Source organism: Sturnira hondurensis, unplaced genomic scaffold, assembly GCF_014824575.4.
Source record: "Sturnira hondurensis isolate 20B ecotype Veracruz unplaced genomic scaffold, ASM1482457v3 Scaffold0009812, whole genome shotgun sequence".
Lineage (NCBI taxonomy): Eukaryota > Metazoa > Chordata > Mammalia > Chiroptera > Phyllostomidae > Sturnira > Sturnira hondurensis.
The window spans coordinates 325752-350951 of NW_028082443.1; the positions used below are offsets into that span (position 1 = coordinate 325752).

General features: G+C 59.9%; 1 protein-coding gene across 1 annotated transcript in view; it reads right to left on the reverse strand.

Moving 5' to 3' along the window:
* Positions 1-6922: 6922 nt before the first annotated feature.
* Positions 6923-25200, reverse strand: part of MICAL3 (microtubule associated monooxygenase, calponin and LIM domain containing 3) — a 131753-nt gene continuing 113475 nt past the window's right edge. The window contains exons 34-39 of the mRNA XM_037058076.1: positions 23094-23204; positions 21763-21856; positions 12211-12276; positions 9933-10032; positions 9708-9781; positions 6923-9616 (exon numbers count right to left, since the gene is read on the reverse strand). Of these exons, the coding sequence (XP_036913971.1) occupies positions 9432-9616; positions 9708-9781; positions 9933-10032; positions 12211-12276; positions 21763-21856; positions 23094-23204 (630 nt within the window). The 3' untranslated portion in view covers positions 6923-9431. The remainder of the gene's footprint in view (positions 9617-9707; positions 9782-9932; positions 10033-12210; positions 12277-21762; positions 21857-23093; positions 23205-25200) is intronic.

A 25200-nucleotide genomic window follows, 5' to 3' on the forward strand; every position in this document is an offset into this window, starting at 1 on the left:
TGCTCTGACTGGTCAGTTAAGATGTTGCAGGCTTAGCTGTGCAGCTCTGAGTGGATGAGAAAATCCTCACTCCGATTGGCTGAAACAGGATCCCAGGAGCTCTCTTATAAAGGTTGCTCAGGCGGTAGGCTTCTTCCCCGATGTGGTTTGTGGGAGACCCTTGGGCAGAGACAGCTCCTAGGCTCTGGTTTTTGTTGTCGTTTTTAAAAAATTTGAGCACAGGAGTACTTATTGGCGGGTGTCTTCTTTCCAGGGGTTCACAGTGTGAAGGGCACAGCACTCATTAGGATGCGACACCAGCGACCGAATGACCGGCTGCACTCCGTGCTCCGCCGCCCTCTGCCCTGCGGAGGAGTGAGAGGGACCGAGGGCGGGAGAGCGCTGTGCTCTCCCACGAGCGACACCCCTCAGTGGGCAGCCGAGGCCCACCTAAGCGGTCAGTCGCTTCTAGCACCGGCGCTCTCGTCCCGCCTCGTGCCCGGCAAGGAGCAGGGCGCAGGCTGCCAGGGGTGTTGGACTTGTAACCAATGCGCGCAGCTGGTAACCCTCCCCTCCGGCCCCCGACTCTGCTCTCCTGCCCGCAGCCGACTGCACGGCTCCTGGCCGAGTGACAGAGGGCACGCTTCCCTGCGTTCCTGAACCTGGACTCTGACATCGTTTCATTACTCCAGGCCTGGGAGTCACGGCAACAAACCCCCGCCCTGCACAGTCTGCGGCTCCGGGCTGTTCCCGCCTCTGTGAACACCAGCCAGGTGGTAACAACGCTGCCTTGCACGCTGTCCTACAAACCTTTCTGTGGACACGTCTTCACTCCTCTTGCGTGTGGCACAGAGGAGCGGAACCGAGCGCAGAGGCTTGGGGAGTGTTGACTTTGTGAGAAACTGCCCAATTCCCCAAGTGACTGCACCGCTGTGCCCTCCCACCAGCTGCCCCATCTCCCAGGGCTCACCCCGGGCACCACCACCAGGCTCCCCGTATTCTTTCCCCCTTTACAGAAGGTCAGATGATGGTCTCCCAGGCCTTTCCTTGACCCACGAAGTCTTGCGCACGTGCCCCCTCTGGGAATGCAGCTCCTAACCGCCGCCTCTTGTTATTTTGCTTCGGCCCAGCAGCCTGGGGCTCCTCCGGGCCTGCTCGTGTTCCTTCGCAGTGCGTTGCATAACCGGGAACATTACGCAATTACTCGTTTGTGCTGGATGGTCTCCCCTCCCCAGAAAGGACTCTGTGAGGAGGCCAGTAACTTGCTTTATTCACGCGCCTGCCTTGTGCCGAAGAAAACAGTGCCGGTGCTCTACAAACGGAGTGAACGTGTGGACCAGAAGGCTGGGTGGGGCGGTGACCAAAGGGCACCGTGAGGGCGAGGGACTGGTGGCTGAGACCGGGCGTCTCTAAGCCAAGGGCTAAGGTCGAAGGGACCAGACCTGGCAACAGGGGGAGACCGTTCAGGACCCAGGGCACGTCTACTGCAAGAGGCGCAAGGCGGGAAGGGCCCCGCAGCTGGCGCATCGCAGGGAGCGTCAGAGGAAGGCTGTGGAGCCCGGGTGAACAGCTTTGGGTTTTATCCTAAACAGTGTTGCTCCACTGACCCTGTTATGCAGGGCGGGGTTTCTACTTGGCCTGCAAGTCTTTGCACTTGTAACCAGCTATTTGCAAGTCTATCAAGAGCTTCTTGTGGTCCCGGTAGGTTCTCTTGAGTCCAGTCCCCGGTTCCGATTTGCTGCTCCTTTTACACTCTGGGCTTTAAAATCAGTTGGTGTTGTTTGTAAATTAGGAGAGAAGGATGCTTCTCACAAAGGCCATAGGGTCAGAAAACAAATCAGTGGCTACCACAGATTGGAAAGGGGAGCGGCTGTGGGAGAACAGGGCAATTCTGGGGGAGCTGGAACTGTCTGTGTCCTGATGGTGCTGGTGGTTACGCAGCTGTGTACTTTTGTTGAAAGTATAAGAACTTGCCCTGGCCTGTGTGGCTCAGTGAATTGAGTGCCAGCCTGTGAACCAAAGGGTCATGGGTTTGATTCCCAGTCAGGGCTCATGCCTGGGTTGTGGGCCAGATCCTCAGTAGAGGGTGCCTTTGAGACAACCACACATGGATGTTTCTCTCCCTCTCTTTCTCCTTCCCTTCCCCTCTCTCTAAAAATAAATAAATAAATAAATAAATAAATAATCTTTAAAAAAACCTGTAAGAGGTTTTTACAATAAATAAATAATCTTTATTTATTACAAATACATAAATAATCTTTAAATAATTTTTTACAAATAAATAAATAATCTTTAAAAAAACCTGTAACCTGGCCGTTCCATCTGCAGTGCCTATTCAAGGCCGACTTGGCGGATCGAGGTGCCGAAGGTGTTCTGGTGTGAGGACCGCTCAGGGCTGACCACCGGTTTGGGAAGACGCACAGAAACGCCTGCTGCACTGCGGGTGGAGAGAGGCAGACGGGGCTTCCCGGCTCGTCTCTCCGTCCCTGACCCTGGCCTGCAACTGGGACTGAGCAATCTCTCGCTGAGCCCCGAGGCACCGGGTAAGCTTGTTTTATTTTATTTTTATTATTTTTAAATCCTCACACGAGGACGAAAACTTCTAGAGGGAAGTTTTACTTTGGCTTCTAAAGGGAAAGGAAGGGGAGAGGGAAATCTTCGTGCACAAGTCAGTGCCCAACCAGCTGAGCTACTGGCCAGGGCTGTAGCTTGTTTAAAGTGAAAGTGAATTAAGGTTTCCTTTTATTCTTTTAGAAAAAATCTCCAGTGCAGTGGACTGGATAAATCACGCCCCCTGTTCTTAGCAAAGTTCTCGTCATCAGTTTATTTATCCTCTTTCCTTTCCTTTCCCCATCCCTTCTCCCTCAGAGGCGACCACTGCGACAGGTGTGTGGTATGTCATTCGTTTGAATTAAGTCTTGCAAACAAGTGCGTGTTGTTTTGTACCCACTATGCAGACATACCTGACATTCCCCGAACTCTGCACCGTGTGCACGGTCCCCCACGGGGCTGTGGGCCTGGGGGGACAGATGGGCTTGGAAGGCAGACGAGTTTAGAGAGAGAGAAGGAGAACAAGACCCCTGGGGAGGAGGAGGGAGCGATGGCCCCATCTGGCTGGGGGGCTGTGATGAGCTGCCCTGAGCAGGGGGCCCACATGTGGTCCACCCAGCCCTGGGGCAGCTGTGAGGCGCGGGCTGTAGCCCAGCTGTGACTCAGCGCTAAACCACCAACCTGAAGTTTCTGACGTCACCTCACCTCACGCAGGTGTTCCGCCTGGACTTTTCTTTCAGAGCCAACAACCAGTGTTACTGGTGTGGTTTCCTTCACCCACAGAATCAGAACAGAGCAGCTCTGCTCAGAATGGGCTCCAAACAGAGAGACGGGCGGGGGCTTCCTGGGTGGGGAAGGTGGGGGCTGCCAGAGTGGGCTCCCCGGGTGGGCCAGGCCACAGGGCTCCCACACCCGCTGCATCTCGTTCCTGCCCTTCAGGAAGGGGCTCTGAGGAGTCCACTGAGCCACAGCGTGCCCAAGCGTTAGGGGAGGGATGGGTGTGCTAGGGTGGAGGGCGCTTGTGGCCTGTCCAGGACTGGGTAGCCTTGTGCCACCTTCAGCTTCTATGAGGAGCTGAAGTCTGGGCGTGAACCCTGAGGGCCGGCGACCCTGCCTCAGCCGCATGAAGTTTCTGGCTCTTCATTCCAAAGCTGGGTTTCCCTGCATCCCAGCCAGCCGCGTGCCCCCTGCCCCCCCCCCCCCCCCCCCCCCGCCTCGCCCTGTCCCTTCTTTTGTACAAATGCTGTGTCACTGATTTCCTGGAAACCAGGCTCCGGCAGCTGCTGCTGGTTCCTGGAACGAGCACTGGGGACGTGGACACATCTGCTTGTGGTCAGGGGCCCCACTGGATCCTGAGGGGAGGATGGTGTGGGTGGCGCCTCGGCCAGCATGACATAGCAGCCAGAGGGCCTGCTCAGTGCCCATAGACTGAGAGCCCACCACATCTCTGACCTCCTGTCAGCCCCACAACCACTCCACGGGCAGAGTGGGCTTTATCTTCCCACTTCCAGGGTCCGCCAGCCAGGAGGTGGCCAACCTGGGGCCAGGTGCCAGACCAGAGTCCTGGCCCCTGGCTCACTGCACAAGGCCACTGGCCTCCGATAAAGAACTTTCTCCTGACCCTGGCTGGTGTGGCTCAGTGGATTGAGCTCGGGCCTTCGAACCAAAGAGTCACTGGTTCAATTCCCAGTCAGGGCACAGGCCAGGTCCCCAGTAGGGGGCGCACAAGAGGCAACCACACATTGATGTTTCTCCCCTCTCTTTCTCCCTCCCTTCCCTTCTCTCTAAAAATAAATAAAATCTTTATTTAAAAAAAGGAACTTTCTCCTGGGTGGAGGCGGGAGAGAAGGCCGGGACTTGGGACCACCCTGAGAGGAGCATGAGGACAAAGGAGAGGGGCTGCAGACCCGATGCTGCACAGTGGTGCCTGGCTTACTCGCTGCTCAGCCCGCAAAGTCTCCGGGGGTTCTTAGGTGCCTGGAGACCCAGCCACACCTCTGTCCAAGGCCTGAGTGTTCCTCAGGCACAGGCCCTACTCCCGTGTAGGGGGTGGTACTGCCATCCTCCTCAGTCACTAGCCTGCTGGGCAGGGCGGGCAGCTTCTCCCTGCTCCCCCTAGGCGGCCTTGGCCTCTCCCAGAGAGTGGTTGGTTCTCCCTGGGGGTCCTTGGAGCACTTAAAATAATTAACAATAAATGCCCAGAACCAGAAATGACCTTGGGCAGTTGGGAGCCGGCCCTGACAGCACTAGGAGCTTCCCCCGCCTCATCCCCCTGGGGCCTCTTAACATTCCGTAAGGTGGGTGTTGGTTCTGCCATGAAGGGCATCTGTGTCCCAGTACCAGCCCTGGCTCGAGTCTAAAGCCCTTAATGTGTGGCCCTCCCCAGACTGGTCCCAGGGGCCCCAGCCCCAGGTGAGATGGAGGGAGGAAGGCACTGACCTGTTATGCAAGGTGCCCAAGGCCATGTCCGCAGTGGGGAGAGGCAGGGACAGTCCCACAGCCCCTGCTGCCCCACCGTGTGGTCAGACACCAGCAGCTGCCATTGTGCCACGGGAGCCGTGTGAGCAAGTCGGCTCCGCTCCAGAGGCCCTCTCCTGGGCCTGGGGGACGTGCTGTCCACTCGCCCTGGAGACAGGCCAGCACAGCTGCGGTCTTCCAGGCCCAGGCTACTGACAGTGGCAGGGAGACACTTGACTTGGATCCTGCCTCGCTAGGGCCACCAGCATAGTGGGTCCCACTCTGGCCCACGGCGCATCCATTCTGTCCAGAAAGGCCACACTGGGCATGGAAGCAGTGGGTGTGTGAGTGTGCGCATGGGCACGCGTGTGTCACAGCACCTCCCCTTTCCTGGCTGTCCCGACACCGGGCTTCTCAGGCCGAGGCAGCCAGCACACACAGCCCACCCACAGGGGCCGGGCTCCAGGAGCAGGGGACTGGGGCTGTCACAAAACGCTGTCCAGTGAGGCTCCGCAGCAACAGGGGCCCCGCAGCATCCCTGCCTCCGTCCGTCCAACAGGCTCCTCACTGAGCCAGCGCGGAGAGGGCCTTCTGTGCAGGGGCAGAGCCGGGGCCAGTGCCGTAGCTCAGGAAGTGACACAAACAGCACATCCTCTCCCACTACCATTTTCCCCTCTGACCTCTGTGACGGGACCACGGGACTCAGATGTGGCTATTTCTTGGAAAGGGTGAACGTACCTGTGACAGGCCCACCCTGGGGCGCCCGGCCTAAACCCACAGCCCCCATTTCCTGCCACCAGGGTGCCTGAGCTGCAGCCAAACCCTGCCTGCACCCAGTTCCAACCCAGGGGTTGCCCAGAGGGATAAGAAGTGACCGGGAGTGACCACACAGCACTTCCAAATGCCTCTTCTGCCCCACAGGCCCGTAGCCCAGCCTGGCTTTCCTCCCAGTACCCGGGGCCAAGCTGCGTCCACACCAGCTGGTGCCATTGTTCCTACGACGTGGTACTTGGCATCCACGGGCTCTTTCCTTCTCTCTGGGGCCGCTGGCAGGAGAGCCGGCTGACCTCCAGGCTGGGTGAGGCTCACGTGGCACTCACCAGTCACCACGTTGCTCTCGTCTCTACCCCTGAGGGAAGCCTCATGCCTTTGGGACGAGCCCTGTACTCCTGCCCGGCCAGCATGCCAGGGGAGGGGGCAGCCACTGCGCGTCTGTCAGGAGAAGCAGCCCGGGAACTCTTGTGGCCGAGAGTGGAGCATTTCCAGACAGTCCCCTTCCTTCCTGGGGCGTGTCCACTAGAGGCGGGAGATGTTGGCCCCCCAAGGCCCAGACGCCAAGCGTCCTTGGGGATATGGACGGGGGCCGTGGGCTCAACAGGGCTGGCTCTCAGGCCAGCTGTGTCCCAGGCCAGAGCCAGGCTGGCCTGCAGGCTGTGGGGACACAGGGCCACTCTGACTTGTGGACTCTCAGGGTGCCCAGCCTTTAGTGTCTCTGGGCCACACTGGAGGAAGGAGAGTCGTCTGGGGTCACACATGGAATGTATTATGGCACGTAATCACAATCTCAGTATTTTTAGTAAAGCTACAATTTTGTGTTGGGCTGCTTTTGACATTTTCTCAAGTGGTGACAGTGGATGGCTGAGCTGGGTAATATGGACGAAAACCCACAAACTGGAAAGAGGAGAAAGCTGTCTTCTGCAATGACCTTGCACACACCTACCCACCATTATGGAATGACCCACACTGGCGCCAGCTACTGGGGCAGACGGGGGGTGGGGCGGGGAGCCCGGCACAGTGACTTAACACACGCTGCGTTTCTTTGAAAACATTTATTGCGCACAGAATGGCCCATTTCCCTTTGCAGCTCAGTTACTTGGGAAATTTTTTCTTTCAGTTGACTTCCTGCCCCACTGAAAAATTTCTTTTGGAAGAATCGTCTATCACTGCTGGTCAAAGAAGCTGGAAGTTAGCTCCTGGGGAGAAGGCCTGATGCGCCCCCTGAGCAGGGCAAAGACTTGCTCTCAGCACCCCACCATGGTGACTCAGGCTCAGGTGGGGGCACTGCGGCGACCCACGGTGTTGGCCGTGTCCGAGCTCACTCGACCTCAGGCATTTCCATAAACGACTGTCCCGTTCCCGGCCTTCAAGGGGACCTACCCCTCAGGAGGAAGACCTGCCTGGAGCTGCATGCGTGCACTTCCAGGCTGGAAAACACATCATGTTGAATGTCACCAGGGCTCTAAACAAATTGCAAACTCGTGGCTATAAAATGGGAGCTTTAAAAAGAGTGTTGTGTGGGAGCGGAGTGCTGGGGAACCCTGTACAGGCTCATGGGTTTTAAAGCTTCTTGGCGAAGTCCTCAGCCCTGTTCCAGGGGTAGGAGGAAGCAGTGTGCATTCCAGAGGCTGGCAGCTCAGGCAGGTAGCAACCCCTCACGCCCCGTGGCATTGGGCCACTCAGAGGGGCTGTTCTGGCCACGTCCCTTCCACCACTCTGCACACGTGGGGTCGGGGAGCGGCGTCTCTCCCGGGGTGCAGTCAGGCCCTGAGCCTCCGAGGTGGAGGGTCTGCCAAAGGCCACACGGGCGACAAAGGTCCTGGCCTAGGTCCAATTGGATGGAAGGCTGGGTTTTAAAGATGGAATCTAGAATATCCTCCTCTCCCCTTTCTAGAAAAGAGAATAAAACAGAAGTCTGCCGGTCTTGCAGCAAGCAGGGCGGGAGGCAGACCCGTGAAGGCGGCTGGCAGCACACCCCGCCACCCACAGGAGGGGATGGCGGCGTTGGGGCGAAGGGAGGGGTAGGACAGGCGCGCTGACCCTCTGCGGTGAGGACGAATGTTCACAGTGAGGCACAGTGTGGTTCCCCGTGGAAGTCTGGGGGCAGCACGGATGCCCGGTCCGCCTGCCCTCAGGTGGCCCGGATGAGCCTCTGGGCTTGGCTCTCTGGGTGTTGGCCGCTCTGCACGGGAGTCGACGGGAGGACCCCCAGACTGGCCTCGCACAAGTGGGCTAACCTGTGCATGGCCGAGTGGTGTCCTGCCACCCCAGGCTTCCTCATACTGCGGCCGAGCCGTAAGGAATCACCCCTTGTCTCCCCATGAAGACCCAGGAACTGAAGGGTCTGGCCTGGAGAAACTGACCTGAACCCTGATAGCTTGGCCCCCACCCACTTGTCTCTGGTTGGATCTGAGGCTGGTCGGAGGGAATCCCAACCGGGTGGGCCCACCAGGCACGGAGTCAGCCAGCCTGCAAGAGGGCCTACCCTCAACTTCTTCCGATAAACGTGTTGTGGGAGGTGAAAAACCCTGGCACCAAAAACAGGGAAGGAAATGGGTTCTGCAGAGCCGGGTTCCCACTGGGAGAGAGAGGCAGCTGCACACTCTGCTAAACTGCCTTCCTGATGGGTAGTGTCGGCCTCAGATTTGGCGCCAGCAGGAGGACAGGGTTCCGGATGGAGGGGACAGAGGCGCTGGGAGTGGGGTCCCCAAGCCGGGTGCCGTAAGGAAGGGTGATCAACAGACGGTGTGACCAGTGCTCAGGCGGCAACCGGGGATGCCCGTCGCCCCCACACGAGATGCCAGGTGATCAGTGTCCCTAGTAAAGATACAAAAAGGAAGTCTTTCTTTTTCAAGTATTAAAAAAATAATTGACAAAAGAGTCTGAAGCATCTGAGTGTCTTGCTGGATTGTCAGCTTCATTTCCATGTGCAAATGCAGGAAAACACCAGCAGGGTGACTCGCACCTGGGGACAGCGCGCCGCTCCCTCGGCGAGGGGCCTGCCACGTCGCCCAGAGTCAGGATTTTCCAGTGTGAAATGGTTGTGAATTACAAGCAAAATGCAGCAACACACAGGCCCCGGGCCCCAGTCAGAGGCAGGCCTGGGGCTTTTGGCCACGCGGAGTCCAGTGTGTGGCGTGGGGCTGGCAGCAGGCCCGCGTGGGTCCTCCTCACTTGCATGTTGAACTTGGACACGGGGCCAGGGGCGCCCTGCCTGGCCACGGCCCCTTCTGCTCTTAGTTCACAGGCAGCTTCCTGGGCCGCCTCCTTCATTCCTTTGGTGGCGCTTCGGGGCCGTGAAGACAGGCCCCTCCTCTGTGTGGGGTGCACTCTGGTGGCGACGGACTGGACAGAGGCAGCAACTTCCTTCTCTTGTCACCTGTGGCTGCACACGAAGGGGCGCCTGTCCCTGTGCATCCAGGGGGACCACGCAGTCCTTTCTTCTCCCCGCATGGCACCACTGCCCCCGTGACCCTCACTCCCCGGGGCAGAAGTCGACGAGTCTCCTGAAGGAGGCAGAACCACCGTGGTCAACCACCTCCACGGGGCTTTGCGCTGCACAGATGCCTGACTGCTGCTCGAGAGGCGCGTGGACGCCCAGGAGGCGCCGCCTGCCCGGCTCTCGGGCCTGGGTGGTCTGTGGGGCCCGGCTGGGTCGGCAGATGCGCTCAGGACCAGTCCAGGCTGAAGCCCCTGGACAGCATGGCGGCCTCCAGGTCCCGGTCCTCCTCCTCCTCCCGCAGCCGCTGCTCCTCCAGCAGGGCCACCAGGGCGTCCCTCTGCTCCACCACCTCCAGCATCTCGTTCAGGACCCTCTTCTCCTCCGACAGCTCCTCCTCCGTCTTCAGGTGGTCTGGGCAGTGGCAGTGGCGTCAGGCCCGTGGGGTGGGAGGCCGCAGCCCCATGCCCAGCCTTCCGGGACAGCCCGCCCTTACCCCTCTTACCTTCCACGGCCATGCGCTCCCGGAGCTCCTGCTGCAGCCGGCTCTGCCGGTCCTCCAGTTCCAGCTCCCGGGCACTGGGAGGCGGGGGCAGGGAGGGAGACAAGCAGCAGTGACTCGGGGACCCTTTCTCCTCACCCCCTAGGTTAGGGTGGAGCTGTGCTCCTGCCATGAGAGGCACCAAGCTCACCCACCCACCCCACTGGGTCCCCCGCCTCCGCCACTCACAAGATCATCAGCTCCGACTCATAGCGCACCATGGCGTTCTTCTCCTGCACCAGCCGGAACCACTCCTGCATCAGCTTGGGGTCGTCCTTCTTGCCCATGCCTGCGGCGGGGGGGGGGGGGGGGGNTGTCTCCGGCCGGGGCGGGGGGGGGGGGGGGGGGGAGGGCGAATCAGGAGCAGCAGGCATGTGTCCACCTGGCCAGCAGGAGGCACCGCACTGGGGCAAATGTGCAAAGAGAGCAGAGCGAGATGCTGCCGGAACCACCCAAGCCAGGTCCAGTTTGCCTGACGCCCCAGAGGGCCACGCCCAGCCTGGGGCCTCGCGGAACCTGTGCTTCCCCCTTGTCCTGCCAGGCCCGGCCCTCACCGCCTCAGTAGGTGGCCGCCATGGGCTGAGGCCCGTCCTGCTCAGTGATCTCCTTCCACACGTGCTAAGGGCTGTGCCCTCCTTTTCCTTGCTCGTTCACTTGACCTTCGTTTGGCACTTGCACACACTCAGCCTTCGGACCGAGGCAGGTGTGCGTTTGCGCACCGCGCTCAGCCTCCTTTCACGTTGTGCTCGCTACCCTCAGCTCCTTCTGGCGCTGGCCCCTCGGGGCCCCACCCCCTCTCATCCTGACCGGACACTCTCCTGGGGGTCCTGCATGGGACGGGCAGTGCGTCCCAGGGTGGCCATGCCTCTGATCGGCCCCAGCAGCAGCGTCTGGGGGTGCCGCGGATACCTCCATCGCCACGCGGGGCAGCCTGGCTCGGCTCAGCTTGCCTGCAGCAGGAGGGCGGGTGGAAGACCTAAGGAGTCAAACTACCCAAAGAGGAAAAACTCTTTCCTGGGGGCACAAAAAACCCCCGTGAGGTGCTGCCCGAGGCAAACGACAGAGCACGTGACTGGCTCCTTGGTGCTTTTGGATTAAGAACCGCCTGGGAATCTCCGGAAGGCCAGGGGCTCTGCACGCCCGTCACGGGCCCTGGATGAAGAGGCATTAGACCGGGGAACTTTTCAAGGTGCTCCCTGTTTCAGGGCCACGGGGCTGGACTGTCTATCCTAGGTACAGCCAAATCCAGAAACACCCGGAGCACCACCTCAGCTGGGACAGTCCTCACGTGTCCAGCTTCTTGCTCATGGCTTTCCTACGGTCTTCATGCCTGACTTCCTGGCACACTGATCAAAGCCAACTCTCTTTCTACCATGATGTTTGCTCGACACACGTGAGGCCCAGGCCAGTCAGTCTTTCCAAGGGCCTCACTCTGCAGAGGCAGAAACAGGGGCCATGCTTGCATGGGGGGCAGTGAATGTGTGCACAGTGCCCGGGTGTGCATGCAGCCATGCCCTGCGGTGAGGTCCTGACCCTAAGCCCTGCCTGGAGGACTGGCTGAGCCTGCTACTGTGGAGTGTGTGCTGGAGGGTCTGGGCGCTCCCCCCACCCCTGACAGACTTGGTTCTGGGGCTGGTAAAGCAGCCCACAGTCAGTTCCACGCATTCCTTTCTGAGCGTCTCTGCACAGTGTGCCCACGTGCCTGCGGAGGGTGGAGCCCTGAGGCATGCAAGCCGACCCGAGTGACAAGCTGGGAGCACACTGGGCGGTCTCTCCAGCCTTCCCCCTCCCCAGAATTCCACGAAGAGACACCCAAACACCATTCATGAGCTTTGTAGACACTGTTCACAGCCAACGAGCAAAGGCACGTGGGGGGGCAGGTGAGCGTCAGAGGTGAGCGGCATGAGAGCGGAGGGAGAGGTTAGCAAGGGTTAGTCACGACCACACTGCCCGCCCCCCCACATGCCTCGGCAACGACAGTCTCATCACAATGGACTTCAGGTCGGACACACTTAACACACACACACACACTCGGCAAGACACGGGGCAGAGAAGTGTGCTCTCGTGGGGGTTTGGGGGAGGAACTCGGGCATCTGCATTGACCAGTCTTGGAAGGACAGTATTCCTCGACGCCACCGGTGCAAACTGCCCGTGCTCCTGGCCCCTCTACCTGCTGGGCTGGGGACAGAAAGGCCCGACCGTGAACGGCGGAGCCACGTTCTGGGACTCTCTGCTTGGCCTCCAGGCCCCTGGCTTCACTCCACTCCCCATCCTCCCCTGAGACAGTCCAAGGGATACTGTGCCTTGTCAGAAACTGCCGCACACTCATGGAGTTTTGAAACAGGGCTCTCAGGGGTGAGAGAGAGAGAGAGAGAGAGAGAGAGACAGACAGACAGCTGGGCAGTGGGTCCCTCTCCAACTAGTGCTGCTACGGCTCGAGAGGCAGTGGGGGTGGGGGTTACGTTACCTTCCTGGACACAGCAAGGGCAGAAGGAGAGAGGTCTACGCCGCGGAGTCCCGCCACTGGGCTCAACTTCAAAAAGGACCAAACGAGGAAGAGGAGGAGGAGACGGAGAAAGACACACGGAAGAGGAGTGTGGGAGTGGAGGGAGACAGGGGGACGGTGAAACAAAAACAAGCAGAGGACAAAAAGCATAAAGGTGAGAAAGGAGCAACAGGAGGAAAAGAAAAAATACAAGAAATGGAAAAGCAGAAACAAGGGAGACAAAGTCTGCACGTGAGTTAAGTCCTCCTTCCACATGGGGACGGGCAAGCGCAGACCCGGCTCAGGGGCGGCCCCTGAGGTGCACGCGCTCCCTGGCAGGCTGCCGCAGCTCCCAGTGGGCTGCTCCTCCTTCCTCCAGTCCTCACTGAGGATCACCACACAGGGGCCTTCCGAGTTTTGGGTGTTGGGCTCCCTCCTCAAAAACGCCCAAAGCCCCAGGACAGGTTGGCTGGCCTCTGCGGAGCAGACCTGCTGCTCGGGTTGCAGGCGGTGACCCCGGGCGGCCTGCCCAGCCGGCGCCTGTGCGCGCGGACTCGCGTGCTCCGGTGGGGCTGAGCCGACAGGCCTCTGGCCGCAGTTGCTGCCACAGGAGGCAGCACGCCTACGAGGCGGCAGCCCTCTGGGATGGCCTGCCCTGCTCGGACACGTTCGATGCTCGGGCTGCCGAGCTGCTCCCCCAGGTCCGATTTGCTGTCCCCCACGTGCCAAGGAGAGCCACCCCCTTTCTCCTGTTCCTCCCATCTGCACAGAGGGTCCGATGCCACAGCGGGGGAGGCTGTCACACTCCGGACTGTAAGACAGGACATGCCAACACTGACAGCTGTGGACGGGGCAGCTGGGAGAGGACAGTGCGCAGAGACAGCTCAGAGGCTGACACCTGACGGTGACCTGGGGTGGGGGGAGCGCAGCAGGACCATCACAGAACCACAGGGCCACACGGGGCACGCCCAGCAGACATGCCTGGGGACTCCAGGTCTGGCAGGTAAGTGGGTGGCTTGACCACGAGGACACAGTGTGAGCAGTGAGCCTGCTCCAACCACCAGACAGACAGACTCACACACACCTGGCTCAGCGCCCCCTGCTGTACAGCAGGGCAGCCCCAGGCCCTGCGTCTCTCCCTCCCTGGGCCATCGAGTGGCCTTCACAGTGTGTGGGTGTGTGTCTGGTTTCTGGCGAAACTCAGGGCTGCAGCCAGAGCTGTGGGGGCAAGTGTGCGAGACGCTGGTCACACCCACTGCTCTCAGCAGACAGGGCCGAGACCACTGCCTCAGGGGGTGCGGGGAGTGTCCCTCTCTCAGCAGACGTGCTGTGCGGCTGGACTGCCTTCAGCCTCTTCTGTGACAACAGTGCAGAGCCCGTGCTCAGGACACATGTGCTCGAGCACCCAGGCCGAATCCTGGGACGGATGTCGCCCCACCCACGTGCAGGGCACAGGGACCTGACACGCACGCACCGTGAGGAAGACCTGCCTGCATGTGTCTCACAGAGCATGGCCCACTGCTCCCTCCAGGCCGACCACACCCTCAGAGGCCCTTCCACGGGCAGAGGACAGAAGGGCCTTGCAGAACTTTCAGAGCAGAAATCAAGAAATGAAGTCGGAACAGGGAGCACTGGGGGAAGCAAGGGCCTAAAAGAAATCGACAGCAATCCATCACTGAGGCTGTGGCAGGGGGCTGAGGGCGGAGGACCATCTGGGGGGGAGCTGGTGAGCCCACACTGTGTGGCTCTGGCTTTCTAGACTTTTCTGCATGCTTTGGATTGTTCATAATCTATGCTATTTTAATAATCAGGAAACGCAGCCGATAAGGATGGCTTTAACGAGGGGTGAAACCCGAGGGGTGAAAGCTGACGGGAAGCTTGGCGGGACCTGGGGGTTGTACACAGCCTTAGCCTGCAGTGAGCATGGGTGGCGGAGGCCCTGGTCTGGGTGTCCTTTCTGAGGAGTGGGGCCGGTCCCCACGTTCTAGGGCAAAGATGGCATTGAGCTCACGGCAAACAGAAGGTTGAGAATTTTAAATACTGGGGTTCTGCCCCTTTGTAACAGCCCCCGTCTTACCCTCTCAGGCCAACTCCGCGGTGACCCCAGGACCCCGTCCTGGCGGGGGCTTCCCGTCCTCCCTGCCCTGCCACCTGGGCAGTGGGCTGTTCCCTCCGCAGTGGCAAGTCCTTCTAGAGCGTGACCTCTTGCTGTGACCCCAGGGGCAGGGGACAGCTGCTCTTTCAGGAGCTGCAGAGAGCTGGTGCCCAGAGAGGCACGATCTGGCTCGTCGGAGGTGGCAGTGAGCCCGGGTGCAGCCGGCCCTGTGTGTCAAGGACCCTTCCCGTGCGGCCCCCGAGAGGCCCCAGCATCTCTCCTGTGAAGCAGGTGTCTGAGGCTCCCAGAATCTGAATGAGGCCAAAACCCAGCCTTGCTTTCCCGTGCTGAACCGAGAGGCTGCCCCCCAAAGGCCCGGACAGAGGAGGAAGGGGGGGTCTCAGCAGGTGGTTCCTGGTTGCAGCTGGACAGTCACACGCAGGCCTGATCGGGTGGCAGAGGCCCAGAGAGGATGTGACCTGGCTGGGGACTTCATGAAGCTGGGGCCTGAGCCAGGTCTTGCCCTCCCAGGCTGAGGCGGGGAAAAGGTGGGAGGTCCTCTGGCAGCTCTTCCTCTGCACTTGTCTGCTCTGTCTCCGACTTCCTCCGACTTCCTCCAACAGGCTTTGTCTGAGACACCTCACTTCAAAGCCCAGCACCCCTCCCCGCATCCTATCGGCTGACAGGAAACCAACAACCAGCCAAGACTCAGGACCCGAGCTTGGATGTCCTCACAAAATGCACGCAGACCCAGTCTGACTTCTGTCCCTTTGGTTGTCAGAACCCCCGAGGCTGGGGCACAGAGAAGGGTCTGGTACGTTTCTCGTGAGGAGAGGTGAGGAGGGGGTGACAGCCCGGTTGGGCCAAGCCCAGGGTCCTGCTCTAGCCACAGGCCAGTGTCCAGCCCTGGCTGGCCCAGCACAGTGAGGGGCTGACCAGGAGGGAGCCAGTGGGGTCCCCCGGGTCCCAGCCAGGGCTGCTACTGTTCCCGCAGGGTGGCTGGCTGTGGCTGGGGATCAGAGGGCTCAGCACCGTATGCAAACATCAGGAGGAGAGTGGGCTTTTCACAAGCTAAGCCACCACCTTTACCTGCACACGGATGACAGGTCCAAGGGACGCCTTGGGGGACGAAACTGACTACAAAGTGGATCTCCAGAGAAATGGAGAACACAAAAAAGGAAAACGAAAAAACGGCACTGAAGACTTGAGATCCAGCACACCCGTGTGTGCTCACATACACACACGTGTGCACATCCGCACAGACACAGGAGAATGCTGGGAAATCGCGAGGACTCTAAAGTCCCTAAGCAAAGACAGAGCCAGGTTAAGGCTCAGACCGAAAAGATGAGCCGACTCTGCCCACATCAAACCAAAGGGGCGAACAGGCCAGGAAGACCCAGAGGGAGGCAGGGGGCAGCCTCGGGGCCCTGGCCACGCTCCCCACCTGGGGACGCTGCAGTTCTGAGAGACCACGTCCAGGCCTCAGGCTACATTTCGGAGCCATTCCTGTTCTCTGAAAATCAGGTGCGTGCAGGACAGGGCCAATGTGGGTATGCAGCTGTTCGTATGGAAACACGATACTACCGTTAACAAATAATAAGAGAATAAACTCTGGTTTGTGTGCTCACAACTTCGAACTACAGAGCCGGCACAGAGACGGGCCACGCGCAGCCTTTCCGGGAGGGGATGCAGGACCCAGGAGCAGTCAGGGTCCACCTTTCAGGCTTCGGTGCTCAGAGGATTAATTTCTTCCCCCAAACAAGGACTACGGCCAAGAGCCCCAGGGTGGGACACTGGCAGGGTCTGAAAAGGACCCACTGTGGCACGGGCTCCTTCAGGGCTGCCGGGAGCAGGGCCCTCTGCCCGGGGACACTGGGATGCCCGCTGGCAGGAGCGTCTCTCCTGCTTCCGTGTGGCAGTCAGAAGCCAGGGACAAGTTCGACGGCCACACAGGAACCACGGGAGCCGAAGAAGGAGCAATGAGACGGTGACAATCGAGTAGAGGGACCACCAGGCATTTCGTGGTTTGGAACACACTGCACTGCGTTCCTTGTCTTTAAAATCCGTTTCATCTCCTCTGCGATGTGTTGGAATTCTAAATCTGAACAGCTCCTAGATGGAGCCCAGGGACACGGAAATGAAAACAGCCAGTGACATCTGTCATTCACTCAGCAGGGACAGAGAAAACTAAGCTACACGTAGAGGGACTTAGTGAACTGGGAAGGAAGGGTGAGTATGATCCCAAAGCAATGGGCTTTCACAGTCCCTTCCAGGAGATTTTGAATTAAAGAAAACACAACAAAACATCTCCACACATAGAGCTTCACTTAGAAATGACACTAACACCCCCTGGGACTGTTAGGAGGAGGCAGGAAAGGACATTAGGTAAGAGACGGGGTCTGTTAATTGGAGTGGAAGCACCAGCCCTTTCACAGCCTCAGTGGCCACAAGCACGCCAGTCCCTGGACAACCCTGGGCAACCCTGGGCAGAGGGCCGAGATCAGTGACACCCAGCCCAGCGGCCCAGCCCGGAGCCCGGCAGCTCCCTGGGCGGCTCACGGCAGGGACTGCAGCGCCGCACCTTCACGTTTTAAAGGGACGGGTGAGGCAGTGGTGGGAAACCAGAGAGAACGGTTTGTGCTAGCTGGTTTGTGTGTTACGGCCACTTGCAGGCAAGGAGCTGGCTGGGTGGATGGGGAGGCCGGGCTGCCCGACCAGGGCGAGGGGGCTGGAGAGCCCCACTCACCTCGACAACGGCCATGTGGCCGGCCTCTAGACAGAGCACCGGATTCCATAGTCTTGCCAGGGGCAAGACGGCCCAGTGTCTGGAGATAAGGCTTGTGTCCCTCTCATCTAGTACAAATGACAGCACAGCTCCAGACTTCCTCCATGGCAGCAGCCCTCCCACCTCAGAGGTCCGGGGGCTCTCCCCATGGTTTCTGACTCGGCAGGCCTGGGGTGGGCATTGGCCGCCTGCATGTCTGTCTAACAAACTCTCAGGTCTCAAAGTTGATGGGTGGCCCTGGGCCCCCACCCACAAGGCCAGCCTCGAACAGAGGGACTGAGGGACAGGAGGGCCCGTGTGACTGACACCTGTCAACACTGCCCAAGGTCAGTGAGTTGGATGGAAACCCCAAGGGGCACTTCCCCTTGCACTCAGGCCTCCTGGGGGAAATGTGAGCTTCCCAGAGGATGCCACCTACAAGCTGTGTGGTGAGGTCATGCTGGAGTGTGTGTGTGTGCATGTGCACGCTGGATGTCAAACCACCAAATGGTATCAGGAGGACCAGGGTGCAGATGCGAGGTTGGTGGGACAGGCGAACTTGGATCCCAAGAAACTCACGTGGCACCGGGGCAGCAGGAGCCACTTCTGCTCTCCCCTGAAGCCCAGGGGGTGGGCAGTGGGGGGCACAGACCCCTGCTGCTCCGCCAAGCTGGAAAAGGGCCTGTGCTGTGCCGTTCAGTTACCGGGCTGATTGCTTCTGGCCCTTTGTGAGCAGGGACCGAGGAAGGCGCTTGGGGGGACGGTCAGCGGGTTAGTGTCAGCAACAGGTGCCGCCATACATACCACCCAGATGCAAGTCGATGAGGCCACTGTAACAAGACTCTCCCCAATAGTCTACAACAGGAACCGGTGAAGACAGTTACTGGAGCGGCCAGCCCGGCCCTAACCCTAGCCCTGCCCCCTGCCCCCAGTGCAATCAAGAATAGGAAGCGCAAGGGACAGGGATGCAGCCAGACAGGGAGAGGAACGGCCAGGACGCATGCACCTCTCAGGGCACACACACACGAGCTGAGCTGCACCCTTCCTGCCGGGGCCGGGGGGTGGGTCACTAGCCCCCTGGGTGGGTCATAGGTGACAGCACTGTTGTTGACACCTCCAATGACCAGTGAGGACGAAAGGCCTTGGCTTTGTGGGGAATCCCAGCTCCACTAGGACGAGACTTCACCTGAGATTTAAAACACTCAAGGGCAGATCAGGGGCAGCTCCTTCCTCAGTTACTATTAGATGCTCCAGCCTGGGGGCTGGAGACAGGACGGAAACCCCCTGAAAACGCCTCGCAAGGCCTCTGGTCCGCAGGTGTGAAGGCAGCCAGAGCACTCGGAGAACATGCACTCGGCCCCACTGTGAGCGCACCTGGGCCTTTTGCCGGGGGTTCGAGATGAAGGAGATGCTGCCCCCCCGAGATCAGGGCCCCAGCTTCGACGGCCCCCTCCCGGGGCAAGGGGGCCATGGGCTGTGACTGTCCGAAGGCTCAAGGAGGCCCGCAAGCCACTGGACTCCTGGCTTTCAGCTCTATGTGACTGTCCCAGAAGCAATGTCACAGGCTTCGCATGCCTGAGACACAGAGATGGGGCCGAGCCAAGGGGCTGGGCTTCACAGGCGGCCCTCGCACACCCAGAGTCAGGAATTCACGTAGAGACCAGCAAACACCGGCTGCTCTTCCTCTCCCAGGCTGCCGGGCCTTGTGGCCTGCATGCCAGCCTTGGCTGCCTTCTGCTCCCCGCCAGAGCTGCCCCTTCGAGAGCGGATACATCAGAAAGGAGGAAGCAAGCGGGTGGTTTTCCGACACAGCTCAAGGCCAACCTAGCGCTTCAAGTGTGGCTCAGGGTTGGGAACAGCAAGGGCTTCCAGGTGCTCCAGACAGAACTCACGTCTGTGTCGTGAGTTCCCACCGCAGCTGAAGGCTCTGGGTGTCCACGTGCCTTGGGCGAGGGGAGACCAACTGCTGGCGGAGGTTCATTTCAGATGCCTTCCCTGGGAGGGTGGCCTGGCTCACCGGGCCCCCTGCTCCCTCGCAGCACTAGCAGCTTTGCCCAAAATGAGACGAAACAGCAGGGTGGCCAGACGTGGGCCCCCACAGACAGGGAAGACCAGCATTGCTGGGGCTCAGACTGCAGTGCTGACTGGCCAGGAGCAACCCAGAGAGGCCAGTGCACAGGGATCAGCCTCTGGGTTGGCCTCTGCCCAGTAGGGACAGGGCCACCAACTTCTGACAAAAGGGGAGTCACGGGAGAGGTGTGCTTCAGTAGGAAAAGGAAAAGCCTGTGTTTGGGAATATATTCTTACGGTAAGAGCTACTAGGTAGAGGCTCAGAATTCCCCAGATCGGGGAAGGTCTTGGGGAGGTCTCCCGATGCAGCGACTGAAGCCTGTCTCTACAGACTGAAGAGAGATGTATTTATTTTGGCTGGAACAGTGGTTCTCAAACTGTTCTGTGGAACCCTAGGGCTCTTCCAGTTCCAGGGTCTTCCAAATACCTGATTCGCAAATACTTTCAACTCACTTAAAAACTGAAATCAGACAAGCCAGGTTCAGAGGTTTGATGTGCTGATCTCACACCCACCGAAGACCATCAACAAGGGACCTGTGTGCTGGGTAAACCTCGCTTCTTCCGCCACTTTGGCAAGCGTATTCGTTCCCTGTGAACACGCCGGGCAGGCGACACGTGTTCCTTCCTCCACATTTTGGTAAGTAGCACACTCCCGTCACCCCAGGTCCTCTGGGCAGGTGTCTCGCACGTCACGTGGTCACTGCAAGCCCAGGTGACTTTCTCTGTGTCTCCTCTTTAGGAAGCGAGTGCGCTGCTGATGGATCCCTCAGCGATTTACCTGTGGAAGCCAGCCCTGCGGCTCCACCACGCGTGCCCCACGTGCCCTGGTGCTGCTACAACTGCTACTTGTCACGGCCACCGCCCAGGTGTCCGGAGGGTCCCCACCCCATGTGCGCTGGAAGTAGAGGTGGCTCTCCACCGAAACCTGCATTGTCTACTTTGTGTTGACTGACATTCTAGAGTAATTCTTCTTGAGTTAGACGTGAACTGATAGCTTGGTTTGTAAAAAGGGCTCTGCTGCTAAACACCAAGACAAAACCACTGACTCAGATAAAATCCTGGCTGCATGTGCTTAGGAAAAGGTACTTATCTAATCACCGAGAAAGAAGGATTTGGGGGAAGTCCTATGCCAGGCTTTGACATGCGCTCTCCTCCATCTCTGCGGCCGCCGGCAGTCTGTGCTGGAGACTCTGAGCCATGCTGTGGACTCAGACTACGCCAACTGGGAAGTACCTGGGGTGGGGCCGCCCACCTGAGCCTCAGCACCTGTCTATGCTTGAGGGAGGCAGGACGCCTTCCCCAAGCACGCCTGTGAACCATGAGACCTGGGGACACATGCCTGCAGAGCGGCCCTCCACTCTCCACTTTGACACTTTTTTTGGTAACCTGCAGCGAGGTGCAGGAGGAAGGCGGGCCAGGCCCCTGCCCGGGCTCTTCTGCCAAGGAGGGAGTGGCTAGGGCAGGGCCTCTCTGGTAGGTCTGGACCAACCCCCTCCAGGTCCTCACCGAGGAGGCTGTGGTGTCCAGGTCTCCTTCCACATCTGGGCCCCACTCCCCTGGGGAATGTCTGTCCTTGAAAGCCCGAGTCCATCTGACCCCAGGCTCATATGATGAGGCCACCCCACCAGGGAGCTTGCCAGCAAGTTGGTCAGTGGGCAGAAGCAGGCCGCATTCTTGGCCGTGGTCACTGGCTCTCCTTGGGCTCCCAGATGGCCTGCCACAGCCCCCCTGCCCCGGAGAGGCCTTAGGCGATGAGCTTCCGTGTAGAGACGGCCAAGACGTGTGTGTGACCAGTGAAGGCCGATACCAACCAGGCCCTCCACGCCCATGTTGGGCTGCAGCTGGGCTGGCCCAGCGGTTTCCAGATTTTGAACCAACAGGGACTCCAGACAACTTAGGGACTTCCTTGATCTCCCTGCACCCACCTGTACTGAGCCCGCCCCCAGGCTCCCCGGTGAACGGCGGTTCTGCCATGCGGCATGCCGGAGATCCTCCCCGATCGGCAGCCCCCCAGCCCACAGCCCTTGTGGCTCTTGCCCAGCACCCCCTCAGTGCCAGCTCCCTACAGTCCCGCGCCTGCCCACGGGCCCTGGGTGGCCGGACTGCGCAGGCATCAGCACACTGCGCCCCGGGAGGTGGAGGGCTCTGTGGGGCGCCTGCACTGCTGTGAGTGCCTAGGGCAGCAGGGGGACCAGAGAGCAGAGGACGGTGGGGGGTGCGGGGAGCAGACAGGCCCTGCTGGTGCAGTTCTGTGATGGTCCTTGCGGTGTGGGCTCCCGCTCCCCATGTCTTTCCTCCTAGAGGAAGCGACTGGGTGGGGAGCGGGGCAGGCCCAGCGCTCGCCAGCAACAGAGGACGTGGACCAGGAGTCCTTCCTGCAGGCCGATGGCAAGGCCTCAGTCAGGGCAGAGAGGGGCAGCAGGCCCGGGGCCATCCCACACAGACGAGCTTTCCTCCCCCAGAGCCCCAGGAGGTCCCCAACCTCAGTGCTGAAGGGGCCCAGAGGCGCCTGCCCGAGAGAAAGCGGAGGTGACCCACAGCCAGCCCTGCCGTGGGGGTGGGTGGAGCCTCCGGGAGGAACAGCCGCCCTGGCACCGGACAGTACCTGCTTCCCCACGGAGCGCCTTCTCCACCGCCACCCCTCTCTCCTCCAGGTGCCGCTGCCGCTCCTCCACCTGCTCCAGCTGCCTCTGGATGATCTGCGGGGACAAAGGCGCAGGGGCACCTGTCTCTCACCACCTGGCCTCGCCTGCCAGGGGGGTCAGGTGCCCTGCAGACGCCCGGAGGAGAGAGACAGATGCTCCCCTGCGTGAAGGATGCGTGTGAGCCCTGGCACATTGGCAGCGTGTACCACGTGTGTGGGGCACTGAGGAGTGGCCGGCCCACCGGGAGTGGACTGAACTCCTGCAAGGACTCAGGTGCCACAGCCTGGGACCTTTCTGACGGTGACCTCCTCTCTCTGCCCCGGGAAAGAGTGGATCTGGGATGGGGCAACCAGCCAGAGCCTGTTAAAGTCGGAGGGGGGGCTGGTCCTGAGCACCAGTGGGGTCGTCCCAGCCCCAGCGCGGTAACCGGTGGCGTCTGGTGCAGAGAAGGTGCACGTGGAGGGACGTGCAGGAACAGGAAGGTGAGGAGTGGGGTCCAGGGGAGGAGGACCCGCTGGGGCCTCTGTGTGTGTACACGTTCGGGTGTCTCAGTGGCTTGGATGAGCGGACTCTGTGAACACACGATTGTGTTCAAAAAACCATACTGTGTTCAGGTATCTTTTAATATTTTGTGTAAAGAAATTACTTTTAGCCCTGGCTGGTGTAGCTCAGTGGATTGAGCACGGGCCTGCGAACTACACGATCTCGGTTCGATTCCCAGTCAGGGCACATGCCTGGGTTGCAGGCCGGTTCCCAGCAGGGGACTCACAAGAGGCAACCACACACTGTTTCTCTCCTTCTCACCTTCCCTTCCCCTCTAAAGATAAATGAATAAAATCTTTAAAAAATAAATAAAAACAAAGCCATTAGAAAAAAATTACTTTTAGTCTCCCTGCCCCTAATCCAGGTGCTCTGGGGTCTGGGGGGCCTAGAGACAGGGGCCAGCGAAGGGGAGGAAATCCCAGACCCCTCCGAGGGTCACAGCCCTCACCACGGAATGAGCTGGCTTTGCCGTGATCAATCCACCGTGAGGAACTCAGAAACACAAAGCATGGTTCTTCCCTTTTCCCACTAACAGCCCCACCTAGTTGAGGCTCTGTGTGCAGCTGCAGTGAGCCAGGGGCCTGTGGCCTGAGACTCAGGGGCCATCCTCTCAGGCAACGGGACTCCCCGTCCACCTCCGCTCTGCCCTGTCCCCTGCAGCCTTCCTCGTCGGGGGCTGGGGGTGAGGCTGGCTGGAAGGAGGTCGGCCATGACTCCCCTTGTGAGCTGGGGCTCCTCCTGGGGTTACCTGGGCTCGGTGCAGTCGTTTCAGCTCCTCCTGCTTGGCCTGCCTCCGTGCTGCCTTCTGCACGCGCCGAGTCAGCTTGGCACTCAGCTCCTCCTCCGTGTAAGTTCTCGGCTGGGGAGAGCGAGACATTTCCTCAGTTGGGTGCCCACAGCCTGAGCAGGTGGCACGGGGCAGCAGGGGCCCGAGAGCCCGGCTCCAGGTCTCAGGGCACCCGCGTGCAGCGTGCAAAGGCCCGGGGCTGCAGCCCAAAATGCCACAGGGAGATGCTTTCCTGCGGTGACAGCACCAAGGAGGCTCGGGGATGGCAGCCGGGGAGCCGGCACACCAGGGCGTTCACCTGTTTCCCATACAGGGCTGTCTGCTCTTTCTAGGACTTTTTTAGGGTAAAAATATCAGTAAGGTTTCCCACGCCTCCTGCCTATAGGAGACACGCGGGCAAAGGAAAATCCAGGTCCCTGATGTTCTGGGTGGTACTAAAAGCCACTCTCTTCAGAGAAGTGACATTTATACACTTCTTTTGAGAAGCGACATTTGGATTAGAGAAACAGCGATGCTTCTACTTTGAGTCTGAGTGAGCCCCGAACCAGCTAACAGTCTGAAGAAGGAACCACAGGGGTAACCTTGCCCGGACCCTGGGGGCTGCCCAGCAGTGGCCGGAAGGAGGGCAGGCGGCAGGGCCGTTTCAGCCGGTGCCATGAAGAGTCAAGGCAGCCACCGGCCAAACCCAGTTGACTCCACCAACAGCCAGGGCCGCTCAGAAGCAGGCAGTGAGAGCGTGAGGCAGTGCCAGGCACTCCAAAGGGGCACTGGGCAACCTCTGAAAGGCGGCTGCTGGGGGGGGTTGCCTGTAATTGTAACGCCTTCTTCATAGTCACCAAGAAAATAAAACAGGAGACTTCCTTTGACTGTGCGGGAGGTGCTCAAGTGCAGTCCGGCCACGCACTCCCATCAGCTCTATTCTCAGAGCGTAGGGGTTGCGCGGAGCCCAGCGAGCAGGCGGCCCTGCGTCCTGCCGCTCTGGCATCCTGAGCTCGTCCCCTCGAAGACCTGGGGCTGAGGGCCGTGAGCCCCCGTCCGGCAACACCCGGTAGGCAGCCCTGCCCCCAGCACGCAGACCGATGCCACCTCATGCTCTCCAGTCCTGACACGGCAGCTGCTGTGCGTGACTGCCCCATGCACGCAGGACAGTTAGTGAGCCGTGGCGGGGGCTGGGTGCCGTGGTTAATCGCAGACACGCATGCAACAGTGACCGGAGGGCAGGACGAGCTACTACCTTCTGTGCACACGGTCTCCCGGACGCCAGGGCGTGTGGCAAAGATACCGACTTTTAAAGGAGTGGCGACAGAAAACAGAACAGAACAGCAATGATAATAATCATTAAAAATAGAACACAGAAATGGAGCAAAATCATCAGTTTAAAACAAATACTCGGGCCAAAACATGATTATTTTTTAGAATGTCATGCAGGGCCGGGTGCAGACCCCCGAGGGGCCTCTGGGAGCCCCACTCTGACTTGGGTCAGGCTCACAGCTCTCCCAGGAAGGCGGCTTCTTCCTCACGCCCCCAACCTCCTCTTGTTCCTCCTCAAGCTCAAGTGCACCTAAAAAGTAGGTGGTTGTAGGTGCCACTGCTCCCTCGGCAGCCCGTCTGCTTGCGGCAGTTTGGAGGACTCCTTCCTGCTGAACGATGTAGGTGGTGGACAGGGCCTGGGGTGGGGGCCCGTTGCCAGAGACAGACACACAGCAAGCTGAGTGCTGACCCCGCCCTCTTCCAAAGGCCCCTGCATCCTGAGCTCGTCCCAGGGGGGAGGGGGTCACAGCTGCCATCCGCCTGGCCCATGGGGCTGCAGGTCTAGAGAGCCGCAGCCCCAGATGCAGCGTCCCCAGGGCCCTGCCGCTTCTCCCGAGGCTGTGGGGCTCCCTGCATGTGGGCCCTGAGAAGAAGGAGCCACTGAGGGCGATGTTTAAACTTGAGCCTGTGGGCCCTGCCTCTCCGGGGACCCACGACTCCCACCAATCACCTGAGAGGAAGAATCTCACTACTCGAACAAGCCAGTCAAGGGAACAGAAGACAGGGGTTTCCCGGAGCAGCATCGGGGAACCCCTAC